Raw genomic sequence first — 22857 nt, forward strand, 5'->3', positions numbered from 1 at the left:
CATTGATGAGGCGTTACCATTCATTTCATTTACGATTTCTAAAATATAATTTTAATATATTCGTCTTCTTCCCAAATTGAAAATTGAAATGAAATTAAATTTGAGTGATCTGGGTTAAATTAGATTATTTATTATATAACTATCATGTAGATTTTTAATTCTAATTCTTGTAGGTTACAAAAGGTCCTATTTAATAATAAAATAAACAGTTCCCCCACTTCAATTTAATGTTAGTTAAATTATAATTCAATCGTATTTAAACAAGTTTTCCTTCTCCATTTTACAGCAGTCGAAGGTCTCTTCACCTACTGCAGGCGGTGCTGGTGCTGCACTAACAAATCCATTCTTATCGTCGCCGCCAGCCAGTGGCGCTGGCGCACCGATAGTCGATCTGTTTGGTGCAGCTCCGGCAACGGCTGCCGGCTCGACTGGTGACACCGGTGCAGGCGGCACAAAAGCCTCCGATGATTTGCTACAATTGGGAAATCCATTTGCTGATATGTTCGATGCACCAGTCGGTGGTGCAGGCGCTGGTGGCGGTGTGACAGCAGCAACAGGTGGTGCACAGAATGCCAATAATATTTGGATGCATAATAATGGTAGCATGTCTTTTATTTGATTTTAATTTTTTTCCATTTTTTATTTCTAGTACAAGCTAGTTAATGTGCGTTTTTTTATTGTTATTCCAAAGTTTATTCTCAAAACACGCTGCACTTGAGTAGTATACAAAAAAAAAACTGCATTTGGTTGCATTTAAAAAAACCTTAACACTGGACTAGAGCAAAAATTAACAAAATTTGTTTTCCATTTAGGTTTCAATGGCGCGCCTTCGGCGGCTGCTAACGCCTTCGTCTCGGACAGCAATTTTTCATCCGTTTTCGGTAACACTGAACCAGCCGGTAAGTGAAATTTGTCTCCTGCTTTGAAAAGAAATGTCTATGCCATCCTACTTCAACGCGTATAAATGTCCTTGCGTGTCTGTGTTTCCTGTATTTAATTTCCAATTCCTTATCCTTCCACAATTTTAGCTTTGGCGCTTTAACTACCCAAAAATGTCCTTTACGATTACTATCCAAAGCTGTTGTTAAACAAATTATCCATTTTTTCTTTAATACAAAGTGTATTTATTTGTTTGCTTAACAAAAATATTTTTTAAAAATACTATGTTTCTTAAAAATTGCAATTTTTTGTAGCAATTTCAATGTTTTATTATATATTTTTACTATTTTGGTGGTGTATACATATTACCGTTAAAAGTGTTGCAATTACTCATACATATTTACTAGTATTTAAAAGATTACTAATAACATTTGCAATAACCGGAATTAGTAAAGATGGTGTGCATGCAACTAATTGCTTAGGGTCACTTTGTTTGTGTACTCTTTATGTTTTAACACAAATATTGTGAGTTCTAGAACTTTAGTTTTTGTTTTAAAATATTATTTTATCTCTAGTAATTAGAAATTTCATAATTTTTTTTATCCAGTTTGTATAAAATCTCTTTCAAAATTACATAATTAAGGAATACACATCTTTGCAAACATATGTACATACATTGCAGATAAATTTGAAGGTTTAATATACAAATAGTCATTATTAAAAAATATATATTGTAATATATCATAAAAATTAGAAATACATGAAAGTATTTAAATGTTTATTGTTTCTTTTATGTAAAAACACTAGCAGTTTACTACCCTGGGCTACTAGAGCCGTACGTTGTATTGTCTATGGCTACTGAGCTCAGAATATTAGTACTATAACTGAAATTGTCTTTACGTTCTTCACATAAAATTTGTGAAGTTTAGATTACGCAGAGATTTCGAACTACTTGAGTGCTAGTATTTTAGTTAAGATATGAGTAGGTACGTACAGCATATAAATGTCAATAAAGGTTCGTGTGTTGTTTTTAGGTTAGGTTTAATGCTGAAATTCATCTCAGGAAATGTATTCTAATTTTTCATATAATTATTATTTTTAGGTTAGGTTCGATGCTGAAATGCTTCTCAGGAAATTTATTTTTTTTTTCACATAATTAATTTATGCGAAATTAATTAATTTGTTAATTGAAATTGTGTGCTTTTATTTTCAATTTATGCACTAACTAAAATACGCGCAAAATCATATGCAAATGGCCACTGATAACTAACAACAACAAAAACAACAATTGCAAAAATTTTCCAAAACCACTAACGGAATGTGAACCTAAACTGCTGGTGTCCCACAGCGGCTGCTGCATCCTCCTCTGCCGCGGCGGCCTTGCCAAACCCATTCTTCGACACCATGGAAGCGCCGTTCTTTGGCGCACAGCAACAACAGCACCAGCAAGCGGATTTTTCAACTCACAGCACCGCCGCTGCCGCTGCCGCTGCTTATATGCCACAGGGGGCACAAGCTGCGCAAACGCTCTTTATGAACACCGCAACTATGGTGGCGCCGGCGCCACAACAATTCCCACCAGGTGAAGAGAAAATATACATGCATACTTAATACCTCAATTTACTATGCGTACAAAATAAACAGTTAGCTGAATAAGAGCAGCTGCTGTTGAGCCCTTATACAATTCATGCTCACACACTTGCTCACTCTCATACGTACTCGTATTGTATGTATGTATAGTGTATGTTTGTGTGACGTGTGTGTGTCCGTCGTGTTATTTACACTTAAAGCTTACTGTGTTGCCTTTTCGTTGCTGCCATATTATATTATATTGCATTGTTGCACCCAAGTTATACCATGAATAACAACAAGCAAAACAGCACAATACAAAGTGAATGCAAAAAAACAAAAAAAAAAATTACAAGATTTATGCACTCTTTGCTTTGGGTTGTTGTTTTTCGCTTTCAGTTTAAACATAATAACGCAGAACCTCAACCAATTTTGTCTAATCACTTACTCTACTGTCATTAAACCTAGTTACCACACACGGCACAGTTGCTTTGGTGGCGTCTGGCCAAGAACACAAGCCCACGCCACTCCGCTGCAGTGCTTCCTTGTAATCTTCTCGCTGTACCTCGCTTTGCCATCCACTGCCGTGCTCACAAATGTGTTTTTATTTTGTTGTGCTTCTGTTCGTCTTCGTGTTCGTCTTCTGTTTCCATGCCCGCCAATCAATGTCTCTACCAAATTGCACTGCCAGCCAGTCAGCTTTGCAACGTCCTTCAGCCCAAGGCTGCGTGTCAGTTTTCGACATTGATTTTACTTTGCAGTCTCTTTCAGCTCCACTTGAGTGATTCCGCGCTTTCTGGTATTTTGTGTGCTGCCATCTCGCTTTCGTGTTTTGTTTTCGTTTATACAATATTATATTTATGGCTTTGTTATTAATTAATTTTATAAATATTTTTAAGTGTAGGCTTGATTCCATTCCATTCTTCCATATTATTTAAAAAAAAATGTATTTTTTTAAGCTGTTTATTATGAGTAGTTAAAAGTATTAGTGATTATTTATACATTTATTTTGTTTATTCATTTTATGTGTTCGTTAGAATGTGCTCCAAGGATTAGCAATTAAATGTCTACATTTCATTTTTTGTGTAATGTTGTTGTAAATAGGAGCTTCATTCCAACTTCGTGAATTTGAAATTCGTAGAATAAATTGAAATAGATATTAGGGTAACCAAATAAAATAAATCGAAATTAAAATATTAATTTTTCAAAAAATATAAATCATATCGATCTTCAATGCACAACAGAGGGGAGGTAAAGAAAAAACTATTTATTATGGAAACGGTTCCACTTTCAATATAGCAGATTAAGTCAATTTAAGGTTATGTCTTATACTAAATATCTTATATATCTTATACATCCAAAATCAGAGATACTTCCAGACGACGATAACTTTATTTTAAGTATTTTTGCTACTCTAACTCACAATGAAATTTTTTTAAATATATTTTTATACCCTAAACGGGATATATTAGGTTTGCCACGATGTCTGTAACACTTAAAAGGAAACATTGGAGGATCTTTAGGATCAGCGTGACGCGCTGAGTCGATTTAGCCATGTCCGTCTGTTTGTGTGCCCTTATATTTGTACGTGAATTAGTCTCTCAATTCTATAACGTTCTGCAGTTTTACACAGGTTCTTTTTTGACCAAGAAGCTGCTCATTTGTCGGAACCATAGCCGTTCCCACGGCAGTCGGGTCTAAGTAACCGGAACGGACCCGAATTTTTATCCGGCTAAGGACTGTTAACTCAGCACCATGCCTCGAAATTACTTCAGAAATGTTTTTTGCTGCTACAATAACAACAACAACGACCATAGCATACTGCTGCCATACAAAGGAACGTTCAAACTCAGCTTCTTGTATGGAAAACATTATTATTTGACAAGGTTTATTCACTAAATTTGGCACAGATTATTGCCCACGGCATCGGTACCGGTAACGAAGAAATTATTCTATTCGGACAACTTTAGCAAATAGCTAACATTTAAACTGTCCGATAAGTCACAGTAAAGATTTTTTATTATTATCTTTTTAAGAAAAGTTTCTGATTTTGCTGCTGTGAACTCTCATCGTCTTCGTTAATTATGCAATAAGCCGTTTTTAAGCTTTGATTTTGAATGATTTGTTCGTTAAGAGCTAATCGACGAAGACTAAGTTTACAAGGCTTGCGCACGATGAAATCTGTGCACGAAAAAATGTAAATAGCTTTTGAAATTTTATTAAAAAAAAAACAGTTTTTTAAAAGAAATTTTTATATTTACATTTATTAAAAACATTTTGCAGACTAACTATTTTTTATAAATAATTGAATTTTTTCCAATATAGCCTCTTAATATTATCTTTTGTAACTTGTTGCTCGATGAAAAGTATTTTTTCGAAAAATTTTTAGTGGTGTCAGCAACTTGTTTTTTTGCTCTTCATAACCCTTTTTACTAGCGCCCAATATCAGATAACGTATCTGAACTCTGAACAGTTAGGTGGATTTGCATATCTTGGCACAAAAGCTATATGGCTCTTCTAGTACCACTTAACCGCCGATTTGCTATAACGGCATGAAGCCAAGTCAGGCCAAAAAATGTGAACACTTCGTGCCGTCTTATGAATGGCCAAAAAACCTTTTTTGCAGCATCCCTGGAAGTATAAATCTGTGTTGATAGTACCAGTTGTAACAAAAGAGCTGCCACAAATTGCTTGCCAAACCAAAAACTTCTTTGGAGACTTTGTATTTTTTGTGTTTTAAACTTCTCATAGGGTAATGCCCCTATGATTCGCAACATAAAAATTCGCACCTGGAAGCTGAAAAAAATCCTCAAGCATATACATCTCATCATTCATAATGCAGCAGTAAAAAAATTTTTGAAGAAAATCAAGGTGAAGCCTTTTGGCTCGAGCTCTTGCCATGCTATTCTTTTTGAAACTCCTGCCTGGAACTTTCTGAACTTTGTTAAATTTAAGCCCTTCTTCCTTTTTAACTTTTCTGACAAAAGTTTCTGAACATTGTATGTAGTTTTTCCTCTACCTTTCTCCCCGGTATGTTGGGATTCTTCTTAAAAATCGCTATTACCTTCTTAGCTACGTCAGCGTTCTTAAAACCTTTCGTTCTACCACTTCCTTGCTTCCTGTTGAAAGTCAGACCTTTGCTGAGCGTTTTAATAACATACGGCACGGTATGCCTGGAAACATTTGCTTTTCTAGCAATTGGTTTTCATAGTCCAATTTGGGCTTTGGTTATAAAATCGCATAATTTTTTTTCGCGCACTTCTAGTTGACAACTCATTTTGAAAGCAATAATAAACTGATTTCATCGTGCGCAATCCTTATTATAAAACGCCTCTTTGATAGTAGAAAAATATATTTTTACTTAATTTTTTAATTAAAATAACTGAATAATGCTTAAAACTAGCGGTATTTGTAAAAGTATTAGTTTTATTTTTGCATTTATTAAAATTATTATTTTTTATTATAGTTATTTTTTTTTTATGAACAAAACGCCTACTACTAGGGTCTTCACCTTTATTTATTTTAAAAATTATCTTTTATCATAAACTTGAGTATAGATATGTACATATGTACGATTGTTTGGAATAAAATATTATAATTATTTCTTTTTATTTTTTTACGATAATTTTTTTTTAAATGCCTTGCCTTTTGAAATCGCATTTTTTATATTTTAGTCTTTATTTTTTGAATTATTATTTTTTCTTAACTTATATTCATGTTGCTTAGAAAATTTTATTTTACAATATTTCTATTAAATAAATGTAATGTATTTAAAATAGCTATTTAGCCAAATACTAATAGAAGCCTCCTTGGTGTTGGGTGTAGATTTGCATGTTTGTTGTTATTCGTTTTCTAATTGATGACTCACAACTACTAACCAAACTTAACCCAAACCCGCTTTCAATACACTTAATTCCTGATTACAAAACATTAAAATAATATACAACTCCAACTGCATACCGCACACATACCCTCAAAACATACATATGAACATTTCAAACATCAAATATAATTAAGCTCATTGATTTCTGTAAATGTTTTCTTTATTCGTAACTAAAGCTCACCTAGTTCTTTTGTACTTCTCTCACTTAAATCGAAAAAAAAAAGTTTCCAAAATATTTTTCTTAAAAAAATATATAGTATATTTAACACAAAAATCGTCATATTTATTTATTTTGTAAATGTATTTTTTCTCTTTCTCTTCTTTTTGTTTGTCTTTTTTATGTAAACTCACAAAACATATTTTGTATCATAATTATGGCAAAAAAAAAAAAACCAAAAACATTTTAAACATACCAAACGGAAAAATGGTGGCACTTATAACAATATTGAAAATAATATAAATTGATTCCCAAATTAAAACAACAACAACACAATGTTATGAAACGTATTAAAAATGTCAACGAAACTAATTAAAAATAAAAATCGCGCAAAAAAATAAATTCAACAATTGAACATTTTGGTGTGGTGAAAAATGTCAACTAACTGTACAAAATGCTTTTTATGTCAAAAATAAAATAAAATGCGTCCAATTATCATCATGCCAAAACTCATTTGTCTGTGTTTCGGGGTTCCACTACATACAAAATCCATTTACACATTATAAAAAAAAAAAACAAACACATTATGGGCTCATTAATTGTGTAACCGTTTCTGCAACAAAAATCTGTAAAATAAAAACCCACCATCATCAATATGGAATATGGTGAATTATGCACACCCTAATGTACTCTAATACAAACACCGCTGGTTAATGAAACATTTGTGTGTAAATTGTAATTACAATTGACTACTAAAACCAAAACAAAAAAAAAAAAACAACAAATATATCGAAAAAAATAATCTGAAGGCTTTGATGCTCTGGGTGATGTACTAAAACCTGGCATCACTGCCACGCATCCAGCCGCTTCCAATCAAACAACTATTGTCACTGCAGGTGCTCTGGGTATGGCTGGTAGTCAGCAGCAGCAACTACTCACCCAACAACAACAGCAACAACAACTGTTTCAACAACAACAACAACAAACACAGCCAACTAATACTGGCAAAATACTCACTGGCGATTTGGATAGCTCGCTTATGTCACTTGTAGATAATCTGAATATAAACAAATCGAGCAGTGCAAAGTGAGTAATAGTAATAATGACAAGAAATTCAAATTTAAATAATCACTGAAAATAACACACTTTCAGAGATTGAAAATAGGGCATGCGCATAAGGCATAGCATACTTGAAACTAAAACTGCATTTTATTTTTTATTGTAAGAGCAGCTCATCAGTCATCGCAAAAACTAGATATTTATTTTGTTTTATCAACATAACGGTAAATTGTACATAAACTGTCGGTAATAATCAATATGAGTTTAAAAATAAGTTTGTTTCAGAACTTCTAGCTATCAGAAAGTAGAAATATGCAAGAATTGACAAGACACTCGCACAAAGCGCGAAATAACGAAAGCAAGAAAATGTCAAAATGTTGTTTATAATAAGCACATCATATCAATACTTCAAAATTAATAAGTATACATTTTATTTTCATAATTCAAAGCTATTAAAGTAAACAAAATCAAAGCAAACGCGTTAAATGACGCTTCTTTACACATGTAAACCCAGTAGCTTCCTACCCAAAAAGCAACTGCGAAAACGCTTTAGTTTATTCCGATAAATGATGAGCATGTCGAGTTAACTCCGTCATGTCTTTCTGTCTGTACATACGGGTACTAGTCAGATATCGATCTCAAATTTTGCACACATCCACTTCTCACTACAATCCTGCTCATTTGTCAGAACGGCTGATATCGAATCATTAAAGCATAAGCCTGCCATGCAAACGTAACGTTCAAAACCAGGTTCTGCATAAAAAAACTGTTTTCTTTGACGTGATAACTGCTTGAAATTCGGCATGAAATATTATCTAAGGTAATGCTACAATCTCCGAACAAATTGTTCAGTTCAGATCGTTATGATATGTAGCTAAAATACAAACTGATCGATCAATATCCAGATTTTGTATGGAGAATTTTTGTATATGACGAGATATCTACACGAAATTTGGCACGGTACGCAGATCAGATAACTATAACATATAGCTGTAATACAAACTGATCGATCAAATTCAGGTTCTTGTATGAAGAACTATTTTATTTGATAAAGTTCTTCTCGATTCTTTTTATTACTTAAGTCATTGCTACAATCTCCGAACAAATTGTCCGGATCGGACGACTATAGCATATAGCGGCCTTGCAACGAACCCATTAAAATCAAGTTTTTATGTGGAATCTTTTGTATTCGTGAAAGGTGTTGTAGCCGAACTTAACGGTTTTTCTGTTTGCTTGTGATGGTTAGCCGTTCTGAATCAAACCTAAAATTTTTATACTCTTGCAGCATGTTACTACAGATTATAATAATTTTTGTTAACCTAACGGTTGCTTGTGTCACCTAAAAATAAACGAGATAGATATAGGGTTAGAAAATTTAAGGGATCAAGATGACGAGACGAGTCGTAAACCGGATGTCTATCTGGCCGTTCGTCTATGTATATGTATTATTTGGTATACGTATTCCTTAGACAAAAAGAAAAGACGAATTTGTAAATGGGCGTAATCGCGCCACTGCCACGCCCACAAATGGTCGTCAAACGAAAATTTATAAAGTGTCATAAACAAGCACCTGATTAAGATACGAAATTTGGCACAGGAGGTTGTAGTAGCAAGGGTCACCTTTGGGCTAAAAATTTTGTAAAAAATGTGCATGAACCCGCCCTCCGAAAGGTTTAATTGATTGTCAAATCTCGCTCAGAACAGATATCCTGAGCACCCTTGCTGATCAGATGATTAATATGAAAATTTGCCAACACCTGAAGGGATTTCCAAGGCTTTGATACTTGCAAGTTGCAAGCGTATAAAATGTTCGGTTACACCCGAACTTAGCGCTTCCTTACTTATAAATGTATACGTATCAGTGTATAAATTTTCTGTCCAGTTCCTTAACGGTTATAACAACGGTTATAATAACGGTTATAGTAACATATAACTGCACCTGATGCAATTATGCACAGCTCTCTCTCTTCTAAGGCAGTTAAAGCACTTGAGAAACGTATTAAAAAATGCTCAATGTTTTATATATACAAATACCAAAGAGATCACTTACCTTTTCATAGAAATATCGACAACGTTTCTGGCAGGAAAATATATTCTTTAATATATGGTATTTTTTTTTTTAATTCAAAGTTGAAATTTCATATATAAACAGTAATTGTCACACATTTTAACACAAAAACACACATAAACACTCACATAATAAGTTAATTCATAATATCAAAATGCCATATACCATATTTACTTACTACTGTATAGACCCGTGCAATGGAACTCACCGAAAAATACAGCGAAACCCGGTGCTAATTGGACACCTCAACCAATGGCTGCTACAACTGGTGCTGGCTATCGTCCAATGGTGAGTCTCAATCGCTTCTACTAAACTACTAAAAAGCAAAAAAAAAAGATCTTTTATTTCACGTTTAACTCAGATAAAACAGTACTACTCCTACTCTACTGCTACAGGCACTACTACTACTACTACTACTACTAATTATACAATTCGTACTTGAATATACGATACCAATTTGTATATGTACTACTTACAAAACTACCTATGAAAACACCTATTGTCCAACAAAAGAAAAAATATGTATAATTCAAGCCAAAAGCGACAAATTGCAGAATCGAACAAATTTGTGCCAAATATATAAAACATGTTGTAATGCCAAGCAACAAGTAAACTGAAAAATATTATTGATAAACATACAAGATGTTTGCATAAAAACAGTTACAATTAGAAGATACAATTTTTATTAGTATTCTTTTACACGTTTTGCTATATTTTTTCATAATTCTTTAAAGTATTTTTCACGAAATGTTTTCAAAATGCTGTTTTGTATTTACCTTTGTCACAATTCCCTCAAAATTTTTATTTTTTTGTCAAACTTGTTTTAAATGTATTTTCAATTATTTTAAATGTTTTACAAATTAATGTATTTTTCGTGTCATCTGCTCTAAATTCTTGTTTTCGCTGAATTCGTTGTCGTCAAACACTGGCGCTGCATTGAGCAGTTTACAAGCAGTCTATATCGTCACCTGAAATGCAAAACAACAAATGAAAAAAAAAAAATAGAAATTGAGTTCTTTATCGCTTATTATTCACTATTCATATTACATATATGTATGTACATATGTATGCAGCATAAAATTTTCGGCTGTCGCTGTCAGTTATAACCAATTTATAACCATTTCATAATCAAAACCCAAATTTTCTTTCAATATGAGTGGTTTCATTATATCGCCTTTCCTTCGCTTAAAAACTTATGAAAAGTGATGTTACGTTATTTTGCATTTTAAGTGACGATATATTTTTCAAACAAACTATACGATATTTTAATCACTTATTTTGAGGTTAAGAACAGGTCTTATTCATTTTCATAAACTATTTTAAGTGAAAGGGTGTTTAATATTCAGGAAAGAATTATTTCTAAAAAGCTTCTGTCAAAACCCATACTAAAGGAGATTTCATTCACAGCTACATACATAAGTGTAAAATCAGCTTATAGAAAATGAAATAAATACATACATATATGTATATAATAATAAATATATATTTTTAGACAATCAAAAGCTGTAGATTCTGTTTCTCCGCAGTCTCAAGACTTCAATGTTACTGAGTGCGCGTGCTGTTTAACGAATTACTAACATACCTTGTGACAAAAAAGTACCCGAAAAATGTAAATAAAACGCAAGATATTTAATTATTCATCAATATTTATTTGGTTGCCTTCAAAGTAATCTCCATAATCTCCACCAGTTGTAAAACACATTAATGCAACGATTTTTCCAGTCCTCGAAGCCGTTTTGAGAAGCACTTTTTGGGATGGTCCTTCAGCGAATTTTGTTTTATCTCTTCGAACGACTGAAAGCGGGTTCCACGGATTTGGTCACGATTGTAAGCTTTTTGGCAAAAATTTCGCTTTATCAGGACGAGTCGAGCAGGAACGCGTTTCATACCCAAAATATCCACCAAAATCATTCGAACACGAGAGATATCGAACTCTCTTGCCAACTCTCTAACACTTTTCGGACGATTTTCAAGCATCATATCCTTCACTTGTCTAATATTTTCATCAGTTGAAGAGGTCGAAGTTCGTACAGAACGAGGCATGTCTTCAACGACGTCTTTGAAGGCTTTATACTTCTCATAGGCTTGCGTTTTTGATGAAACTTAATTACCGCAAGCCTTTTCCAACATTCGCAATGATTCCGCACACGAAATTTGTTTAGAAATACAAAATTTGAGGCAAATTTTTTGCTCGATATTTTTATTCATAGCAAAAATCGTAACGCACTGCTGAGGTCTACTGACTTAAGCTGCTGTAAACAAACTGGTTGTCAGATCGCGATATTTGACATAGTAATTAAGGACAGTGTTAGCAATACAACTTTTTTTGAAAATAATTTACCAGGCGAATTTAATTACAATTTCCGGGTGCTTTTTGTTGTACTGTATGGTAAAAAAATTAATTTGAAAATTATAATTAATGTAAAAATTTGAATGTTTTTACCTTCACGATTTTTATTGACAGTTTCTGTAAGCAGTTAAAAATTATAAAGAGAAAATGAGCGTTATTTTGTTTAGTTAAAAAAAAAATAAACAGTTATTTTGTATTTTTCGTTACTTCTCTAAACTCATTACTCTTAAATAGGTACATACATAAACATTTAAAATTTATTCATTATATTGCGTTTACATTTAATAATTTTCAACACTTTTACAAATGTCGGAAGCCACATTAATATATGTACTTAATCTACAAAAACTACATACAATAAACAACAAGTATACAAACTTATATAGATTTCCACTATCACGCAGAACATAATGAAATACGCAAACACTACAGCCGGACACAAAATTTGCTAAGAGAACCAATTTTCGCTAATTGCTTTGAGAACTTGTTTTTTTATCAAATTTTCCTTATCATCTATATGTTTATACATTTGTATATTATCTCCTCTTTTAATTTGACTAATTTAATTTTGTAATTTATAATTTTGTTAATTTATGATTTTTTCTCTTTTATCTTCTCTTTACATATGAATACCACCACCCTATACTACCCCCACTCATACGCTGCGTTCATTCGTTTAACTACATGCACACGAATAATACTCTCGTTCACGCGAAACTCCCGCTCTTGCCAACAAACATACATACATAACCACATATATGCAATAACAAATAATACAAAATTCACATTAAATAATTATATACTCCTTCTTACTATTGCAAATCGAAAAAATATAAAAAAAAATATAACAAAAACTTATTTCAAATGATTAAACATTTCATATTATATTCTCTTAATTTTTCTCTGTTCATTGCATTCGTTTTCAATAAATAAAATAAAAAAATTAACTGCTTTAATTAAATCAATTTCAAACAATTGATTTCCATTTGCCATTCATTGCCGATATTTCTCGTGCGATTTTCACGAATACTCGACACGAATGAATCTCTGTGTGTGTATGTACCTTGTTCACTCGTACCACCTTTACTACCACAACCACCACCACCACTACCACCACTACTACTACTACTACTACCGTGTTAACTTAGGCACATGGCATGACAGTAAGTCCTGCGCCTATCACAATCCAAAACCATCAGTATATACACGCTAGTTATCCTGTTATACCAAATTATATGCAGGTAAGCTGTCTTTTATGTTTTTCATTTGTTTTATATTGCTCCTAATTTAATTGCATTATTTACATTTTTTATTTTGTTTTTATTTTAATCGTTTTATTCGTTCTGTTTATTGCCCATTTGCGTTTAATTTTCACTACTTAACGATTCGACTAAACCTCCTACTCCTCCGATTGCAATTTATGTAACCTTAAGCTTGGTAGTTAGTTTGTTGGTCCCTAACGGCATTTCATAAAGTCAAATAGCGCGTTTGAAAGCATGTCTCCTTAACTATATAACCTTAACACTATCTATATTTTCTTGACCCCCTAACAAACCGTATAGTTTTTGAACAGCAGTGCTTAATTTTTCATTATTCTTACTTACATTTTAAGAAACAGCTCAAATATGCAGTTGAAGTGAAAATTCCTAAATAAAATTGACAATGTAAAGGTCTCGCAACCCTTTGCGTTACTTTGACTCAGTTTATCGAACCTGCAAAGCGGTTTTGTGAAAAGAATTTCAACTTAACCTAAAATTACTTACCGTACAAAAAGCTGACGTGCTCAAGCATGATAAAGATCAGTTTTCGACACCCCACGGCATAAACGAAACGAACTGTCAAACTGTCGTATGTAATTGTAGACAAAAGCTCCATTTCGTTCGTGACCTTAAAAGCTAACGCGTTTTCTTGTCAAAGTTAAAGGGTTTTTCAATAAGAGCGCTACAAAAGCTTGGGATATCAATGAAATTCTTTTTTCCTGTGAAAGTATATTCGATGCCATTATGTATGGAACTCGATTTCTTTTGGCCACCACGGGCACACTTGCAGAAGTCCAGACGCTGAACCCAATTTTCGAGGGTTTTCAAGCATAAATCGTCGTACTGCTGCAATTTCAAGTTCAATATTTGTACGAAGCTCATCAATCGTCGCTGGCTTGTTGGCATAGACCATAGACTTGACGTAGCCACACAGGAAATAGTCTAACGGCGTCAAATCGCACGACCAAGGTGACCAATTGACTGTCATTTTGTAAGATAACACGTTCACCAAACTTGGTTTTCAATAGATGTTGGAACCACGTAGTGTCCAAGTTCATATCATCCAATTCGGGCCAAAAATATTGGGTTATCATTGAGCGTTAGCGATTCTCATTCACAGTAATTTGCCGGTCTTGATCATCATGGAAGAAGTACGCCGCCGGCCCATAAACCGCACCAAATCAAATTTTTCCGGTATGCAATGGTGACTTATGGGGTACGTGTGGGTCACTGAAGATGATTTTTCGATGAAAATGCATATAATTTTCAAGTTGTTGTTCAGCCCAATTCACGAACATACGACGATTCTGTTGGTCAAACGGCTTCAGTTCTTGCATCAACTTTAACTTGTAAGGATGTAGGCCAAGATTTTTTTTTACAAAATTCGCCACAACGCCGTCATAGAGATGTCCAACACTTGAGAACAACGTGTGAGCGACTGATTTGGGCTTGCGGCAGCATTATTCTCGACACTACGGGCACTTCTTTGTTTCAGTGGCACGGGCACATTTTGTAATATGCCTGTGTGCTCAAATTTTTATGCTGAATTGTTGATCTGAAAGGACGATTATGACGACCTTAAACTAGACGTTGCGCCCTTAGACTAATTTATTCGTTGTGACTCCGAATTTCGGTAGTAAATTTGACTAATTTTTACGCGTTGTTGGATCGTATATCTTTCCTGATGAAATGCAAACCTTTCTGAACAGAAATGTCAAAAGAGCGGGAAATAATATAGCGTCGTTGCTGTCCCTATCGGTCTACTTTGCGACGTCACTATTGAAAAACCCGTTAATTTACCGGGTTATACCCAACTTGTTTACCATTTTGTTTACCGTTATTTAACGAGCGTTAAGCAATTTTTTCTATAAAAAATATGCTTATTATACCCGTAGATTCAAGTATTGGATAGCAAAATCTCACATTTGCTAATATGTCATATTTGCTCATATTCTTCTTCTGAAATATTACAGTAATTAAATAAATAACTGTAAAGCTTGTAAGTACGCTTAACTCAAGCATTGAAGCTTAAGGAGTAATTTGTTGAAGTATTCAAACATAAACTTTAGGTTTTCTGCGTATATCCTTATATATCTTTTGTGCTTCTGGAAACTATTTTTTTCATTTTCTTATTTGTATTTTTTCTTTTTTCCCCGCTACTGTTAATTGATTAATGCCATTATTTGAAACTTTGTTCTCATATTACTTTGAAAGAATTCATTTCGATTAGCGAACATTAGTTACGTAAAAGTATCGGAATTACTTATACTACTACTACTAACCAACCACCCTGTAATCACCTAAATAATCAGTAATCAAGAATTTTGCATAGATACAGTTATTTGCAGTATTTAACATTTTCATTGATATTTCTTTCTATTTAATTAGTCGCAAAACTACGTCTCTCTCTCTCTCTCTTTTAACCTCTCTCCCACTTTCTTTACCGCTTATTTTCACTAATTCGTTCTGATTTGAGACCATTTTTGAGTTTAGTTTGATCTGTGACTTTCTTGCCTCATCTGAAGGCAAACTATTTGAACGTAGCTCTCTGACAGTGTTGCCCTTTTTGTGTACGAGAAAACGAAATGGATTATTCTCTACAAAATGCATGTTTCCTTTCGATTCTCCCTTTAGTAAAACTTTCAATAATTACTGCATGGAAATATTTTAATATTTTTGCTAATAAAATGTTTCAATTTTATTTTCTTCATCACTCGACAACAACTCGGAACGCACACACCGTTTGCTGTGTATCTGCGCGCGTTGCCAACTAACTGTGTGCGGTGGTCATGCGTGTGTGTTGTTTAGCAGGGAATGCCGGTGATGGGCCAACCTATGATGGGCCAAGCCCCTTTGACTGGCGTACAGCCGACGATGGCGCCAATGATGGCAGCGGCGCCGCAAGCGCTGCACAGTAGTGCGATAACAATGCAACCGCAATCGATCCACCACCAACCGCAACAACACAATGGCAGTAATAAGGGAGCGCCACCGGATCCATTTGGCGTATTATAAGTTGGCTAAACCGATCGGCCGGACATGAGCAACACTAACAACACAACTACGAATAAGCGCAGCAGAGCTGCTGCATAGACGTGTGTGGCGCCATCCAACAACACTAACAACACTTCGTATAATCAAACCACATCTAAACCGATGGCAGGGGGGTATGCAAAAGAAAAAAAAAAAAAAACAAAACAAAGATTGCTAAAATGGCTAGCAAAAAGCGCTGGCAAGCGGAAGGGGGCGTGGCCGTTAAGTGGGGGTGCGTAGATAGCTTAGCTGTGGTAGAAACTGTTGATGCCTTCCATTTGAAAGGGGACCGGGTGCGTGTAGAGCAAGTTGTGCATGTCATTCATAAGAAAAACATAATAAAAAGTATAATAATAATAACAAAAAACACGTTTGAAATTATAAATTAAATACAATTGAATACTATTATGATTATATTATATTATATTATATACAATTAAATGCAAGCAAACATCAAGAGAAAACAAAATGTAATGAAGCAGCGTTAAAATTAGTAAATAAACAAAGAGCATACCATAAAATACATTATTGTATTGTACTATTTCTTATAAATATAATTATTCTATTGTATTATGTAACTGCAAATACCATTACCAATCACAAAGAGCGTTCAATGAAATGCGTAAATTAGCAAAAACAACAAAACCAACAAAGAGTTATACAAAATAAACGACAAATATATATATAAATTAAACGCAGCATACTTACTATTATTATATATATGTATACATACATATATGAAAGAGATATTCGTATCTAACTATATAAACATACACAGATGTATATGAGTAATGCAAAAACTTCTATAAATTAGTGATGTAAGTGACACTCAAAGCTGGCACGCTAATGTTAAATTACCCCAAAAAAACACATAAAAGTTATATACAGAGAAGCATACGCAAAGAAAGTAGTTCAAAACAACAACAAAAAAAAAGAAAATGATGTGTTATAAGTAAAAGATACTAAAGGTATTTGTTGTAGTTTGTATAATGTAAAGTTGGCGTCAAATATATGTATATGTATCTAAAAGCGTTAATGTATAAATTACATAACACGCGAAAGTAGCAGCAAAGCGAAAAATAAACGCAGCAGCAAATATAGCGCAGAACAAAGCAAAACCAATTATATTGTCCCGTTGAATATATGCAGATTACATTTGTATGTATGTGTATACATAAATTATGTGTGTAAATATATATAAATATATATTTGTAAAAAATGCAGCAACCGAAAGTTCAAGTTGATAAGCTAAAGAGAAACGCTATAATAATTACTGTTGCTAAGTGCAGTGTACTAATCATAAGCATATACCATATGTGTACATACATATATAAATTTTTTTCCATTTTGCATGCAAGCAAATGACCACACAGCATGCGCATTATTTTCTTTGCGCATAACAGTTTTTTGTTTTTTTTTTTATTCAAAATAATTCTAATCAAAATAATTGTAATGCTGAAGCGCCTGCAACGAATTTAACTTTTGCAAAATTCAATTTCTGACAGCGTGCAGCTTTTTCAATGTGCTTGGATTTCTATAAATCGTATTGTAATGCAATTATGACAAAAAATCGTTGAGCAGCGCTGATTTTGACGGTTAAATTACGCAATGGTTTTATGTGCTTTCTACAACTCCGCTGAATATATTCAGCATACAAGTTTAGAAAGCTCTTTTATGCTGAATATGATCAGATATATTAGATACTTCTTTTATGCTAAATTTATTCAGAAGCGTTGAAGAAAGCTGAGATAAAATGACGCATTAATTTAAGTTTGGCAACATAAACACACAAATTGCGCAAACAAAAATCCACAGTGTTTGTTCTGAAGTTTGTGATCATCATGTCAGAATTTCTTCGATACTTGCGCTCAAGCGATTGCAAAATGAAAATACATGTATGTGAACGAGATTAAGTATGCTGACTAAGTAACTCTGCTTTCTTTTCTTGTCTTTAATTAATAAGTGTCAGTCAGGCTGCCTCAAAATTACTTGTTGACTACTTCCGGCACATAAAGTTTAATATTAATGACATATAATGAATTGTGTGCTGACAAATGTGCTTGATTTGCAAGCCAGTTGTGTGTATAACGTCAGCTAAAATGCAAAATAACATAACAGCACTTTTCATAAGTTTACAGGCGTAGGAAAAACGATGTAATATAAGCCACTCATATTGAAACAAAATTTTGTTTTGGTTATAAAATGGTTATATATTGGTTATATAATAGTTACGTATTGGTTATATAACAGTTATGTATTGGTTATGTATTGGTTATATAATGGTTATATCTGACAGCGGCAGTTGAACATTTTATGCTACATATATGTAATATGATGTAGTGCATTGTAAGCAATAAAAAACTCAATTTCGATACTCTGATGTTACGTTATTTTGCATTTTAGGTGACGATATGTAAAATAAACTGTTTACTTAAATACTTAAATTAGCTTTGTTTGCTGAACGACTGCACAGCAAATCTGTTTGGCGTAAAAATTTGTTGTTCATTAAGTATTTTGTCGACTCTAAGTAGACTTCTATGTATGTACCTTACTACTTCAGGATTTTGTGCCTAAATTATATCGCTGCTTTAGATACTTTTTTAAAATCACACATCATACTTGTGCCTGACTGTTCATCTTCGCTTATGTGTCTGCATTCTATTGTCTGCGTTCGAGCCTGTTAATAATTGTGTCTAGCGCATAGTAGATTTCTAAACAATAATAAATAATATACTTAATCATTTCTGTTCTCAAAAAAACGCATTCCAAATTAATAACAAAAAAAAAACATTGAGAGAAAACGTGCTTAAAACTTCGTCTGTTTGGTATTAAAAATAAATAAATTATATTTTATAAATTTATTAAATTAAAAAAAAATTAGTTAAATATTTTTTATTACGTCAAGTTTTAATTACCGTAATTTTGCAACTTTTTTGTATGCTTATGTCAACGTTTTCAAAAATATTTGTAAAATATTTGGCGCTAAAAACTGTAGTTGCTCTTTGAAAAAGTTCTAAAATGTGTGATTTTTGCCCTTTTAAATAAATTTTTTTAGTATTTCAGATAATTAGTAGCACTGTGCAAATGACGCAGCACATACTAGTGAGTAATGCGTATATTTAAATGTTAAAATTTATTTCTAGTTTATATATAATATTCGCAGGTATGCTATGTAATTATGTTAAATATTATTATGTATCTGTATGTAAATTTGCAAATTTTGATGTAAATACAACAGAAAAACAAAACTCTTTACAATTCTATTTGAGAAGTGAGTCGTGGCAGTTGTAGAGAACGATAATTTATATTACCATAAACGACCAATAATTCTGAACTGTTTTGTGTAAGTTAATTGATAATAACGAATCGTAGCTTATGATTGTAATGATGATGATAATAAAAATAAACAACAACAAACGTACGTTCACTATACTTCTACAATTGCTGTGTGGAATTAATTTGGCGACCCTGGTAAAAGAGTAATTGACTGTGAAAGAGTCTGTCGCTGCTTATCCGATCATTTTGCTGTTTATTTTGCTTTGAAAACTTGTTCGCATACGAAAATAAATCCTATCGTAGACACCGTTTAAGCGGTGATAGCCTAGTTTACAGCGCGCCAGTTGTTTCTTCTTTTTGCAATGTGGCGCCAATTGGAGATTCCATGTGTAGCCAGATCCTTCTCCACCGGGTCTGTCCAACGGAGTGGAGGTCTGCCTCTCCTCTGCTTCCATCGGCGGATACTGAATCGAAAATCTTCAAAGCTGCATTATTTTCTTTCACCCGGACAACATGACCTAGCAAGAGTAGCCGCTGTCTCTTGATTCGCTGAACTATCTCAATGTCATCGTATATCTCATACAGCTCATCGTTCCATCGAATGCGATATTCGCCATTGCCAATGCGACTTTCCCCCAAATTCCGCAGAACCTTTCTCCCGAAAACTCGTAACGCTGACTCATCAGAAGTTGTCACCGCCCCTGCCTCTACACTATATAGCTGGACTGGAGTAATGAGTGACTTATAGAGTTTGCTCTTTTTTCGTTCGAGAGAGAACTTTCCTTCTCAAATGCTTTCTTAGTCCGAAGTTGCACCTGGTGTTAATGCTGATTCCAAGATAGACGAAATTATCTACGACTTCGAAGTTATAACTGTCAACAGTGAGGGTGACCACTGTTTGTTTGGTGTTAGGAGATATTTCGTCTTGTCCTCGTTCACTGCCAGACCCATTTGCTTTGCTTCATTATCTAGTCTGGAAAAAGCGGAACTAACGGCGCGGGTGTTGAAGCCAATGAGACAGCTCGAATTATTTTCTCTAAGAGTAGATTGGAGAAGTCGCACGAAAGGGAGTCGCCTTATCTGAAACCACGTTTGGTATGGAACGGCTCGGAGAAGTCCTTCTCGATCCTGACGGAGCTTTTGGCGTTGTTGAACGTCAGTTTGCACTGCCGTTTTGCAAGGATAACAAATTCAGACATCGCGGCATTGAGGCAGATCCTTTTCGTGCTGTGAAAAGTAGCTTTAAAATCGACGAAGAGGTGGTGTGTATCGATTTTCTTTTTACAAGATTTGGAGCATGGTGAATATCTGGTCGTCAGTTGTTGATTTTCCAGGCCTAAAGCCACTTTGATAAGGTCCAATCAGTATGTTGACGGTGGTCTTTAATCTTTTACACAGTACGCTCGATAAAACTTTATTTGCGATGTTTAGGAGGCTTATCCCACGGTATTTTACAAAGAAGCTGATATATTTCTCTTTATCAATTCTTCCGAGCAATTCAAATGCTCGGTCGGTAATAATCGATCGGGGAATCGGGTTCACCATCTCCTGGTGTTATGCTTTCACTGCCATTCAGCAGGCTGGAAAAGTGTTTCGTCCATAATTTTAGTATGCTCTGGGCATCAGTCACTAGAACATCTCTGGGGGTTGCACAAGAGTATGCTCCGGTCTTGAAGCCTTCTGTTAGTCGCGGTCGGCTAGCTTGTCAAGCTCTTCATACTCACGCATTTCGGTCTCTTTCTGTTTTTGTTTGCTGATACGTCTCGCTTCCCTCTTCAACTCTCGGTATCTATCCCATCCCGCACGTGTTGTGGTCGATCGTAATGTTGCGAGGTAGGCAGTCTGTTTTCTCTCCTCTGCGACAAGGCACTCCTCGTTATACCAGCTGTTCTTTTTGTATTTTTCGAAAATCAATGGTTTCGGTTGCAGCTGTACGAAAGGAGCTTAAAATGCCGTCTCACAGTTCCCTTATAGCGTGTTGCTGACGAGTGCTCTCAGAGAGCAGAAGCGCAAGTCGAGTAGAAAATCATTCGGCTGTCTGATGTGATTGGAGCTTCTCGACGTCGAACCTTCCTTATGTTTGTTGACGTGCGTTTTGCTGCACAGAGGCGGGTGCGTATCTTGGCTGCAACAAGATAGTGGTCCGAGTCAATGTTAGAATCTCGGAGCGGACGTACGTCTAAAACCCTGGAGACGTGTCTTCAGTTTATCATAACATGATCGATTTAGATGGTGGCTTTTCGATCAGTAATCAGTCAGATAGCTTGATGAATTTTTCTATGCTGGAATCTAGTACAACAGATAGCCATATTGGTTATACCCTTTACTGTATTTATATTTGATTTCAAGCAAAATGAAAAAAATAATAATATTGAATTTAAACATCTTCGTGTTAAAAAGAAAACAAAATTTGTGCATACGCATGTTTTTCATGCGTTCACTACTAGTATCTTGCGCATAGCTGTAAGTAAACGTTTGTATTTGAGTGTAGCAGAGAAAAAATACTATTGCCTGCTTTTAGGCACTTCATCTTAAAAGCGAAAAATGCATAGCAATCAATAATTTAGCGGGAAATAGGTTAAGAGTAGTTAAGCTGGCTGAAGTTTTTAAAACTCTTTGAGATTTCTTGCTCAAATTTCGTGGGCGGGTAGTTGTTACGTAAGCGGGGCAAGAATAATGATAAATACTTTATATATGATATTCCACTAAGTGCACTACAAAAAAAATTGCAAATGGGAAACACAATGGCAACAAGTAAGGAAGAGCTAAGTTCGGGTAAAACGAAACATTTTATAATCTTGATCAGAGCCAGCTAAATACCTTTACTTGTAGGTGAAATGAAAATGCAGCGAAAGCGTTCAACTTCATTGTTCGACAAAATCGTGAATGGATTACAATCAACGCGAAAAATATTCTTAAATCATGCTTAAGGGGGTATTCTGGTCTAGGATTTTGAAAAAAATCGATTTTATTTGCATATTTTGAAAGTTTAGACTTTCAAAAATATGACCTTGGAAGGATTTTTCAAAATTCGACTTATTTTCGGAGATATAGCCAATTTTGTGACGTGGTGTCTGTGTTCACTAGAATTGTCTCCTAAACTTTAAACGCGTTTTTCTCGAAACTACTTTTTTTGAGGTGGTTGACAGGATATCTTAAGTTCTACTGAACCGATTCCTTTGAAATTTGGTATATATCTTCTTTATACAATGCTATATCGTGTTTGCCTTGGATTACCAAAAAAAGTATTTTTAAAAAATTCGAAAAGGTCGAAAATATCGGGTAAAAAAAATTTTTTTTTTCAAGTCGACGCCATTTTGTTAT

The 22857-nt window shown here is 34.1% G+C and overlaps 1 protein-coding gene across 21 annotated transcripts in view; it reads left to right on the plus strand.

Annotated features, from left to right (window-relative positions):
- LOC120782816 (phosphatidylinositol-binding clathrin assembly protein LAP) overlaps positions 1-16426 on the plus strand; it is a 50939-nt gene extending 34513 nt beyond the window's left edge. For 7 of the 21 annotated variants that reach the window (XM_040115310.1, XM_040115308.1, XM_040115317.1 and 4 more), the window contains 7 exons: positions 287-599; positions 813-899; positions 2228-2461; positions 7298-7574; positions 9804-9903; positions 13114-13206; positions 16033-16426. In XM_040115310.1, coding sequence (XP_039971244.1) covers positions 287-599; positions 813-899; positions 2228-2461; positions 7298-7574; positions 9804-9903; positions 13114-13206; positions 16033-16239 — 1311 coding nt within the window. In that variant the 3' untranslated portion in view covers positions 16240-16426. The remainder of the gene's footprint in view (positions 1-286; positions 600-812; positions 900-2227; positions 2462-7297; positions 7575-9803; positions 9904-13113; positions 13207-16032) is intronic. The other 14 variants (XM_040115313.1, XM_040115329.1, XM_040115328.1 and 11 more) reach the window with 11 other exon arrangements.
- Positions 16427-22857: the final 6431 nt, after the last annotated feature.

Source organism: Bactrocera tryoni, chromosome 1 (assembly GCF_016617805.1).
Source record: "Bactrocera tryoni isolate S06 chromosome 1, CSIRO_BtryS06_freeze2, whole genome shotgun sequence".
Lineage (NCBI taxonomy): Eukaryota > Metazoa > Arthropoda > Insecta > Diptera > Tephritidae > Bactrocera > Bactrocera tryoni.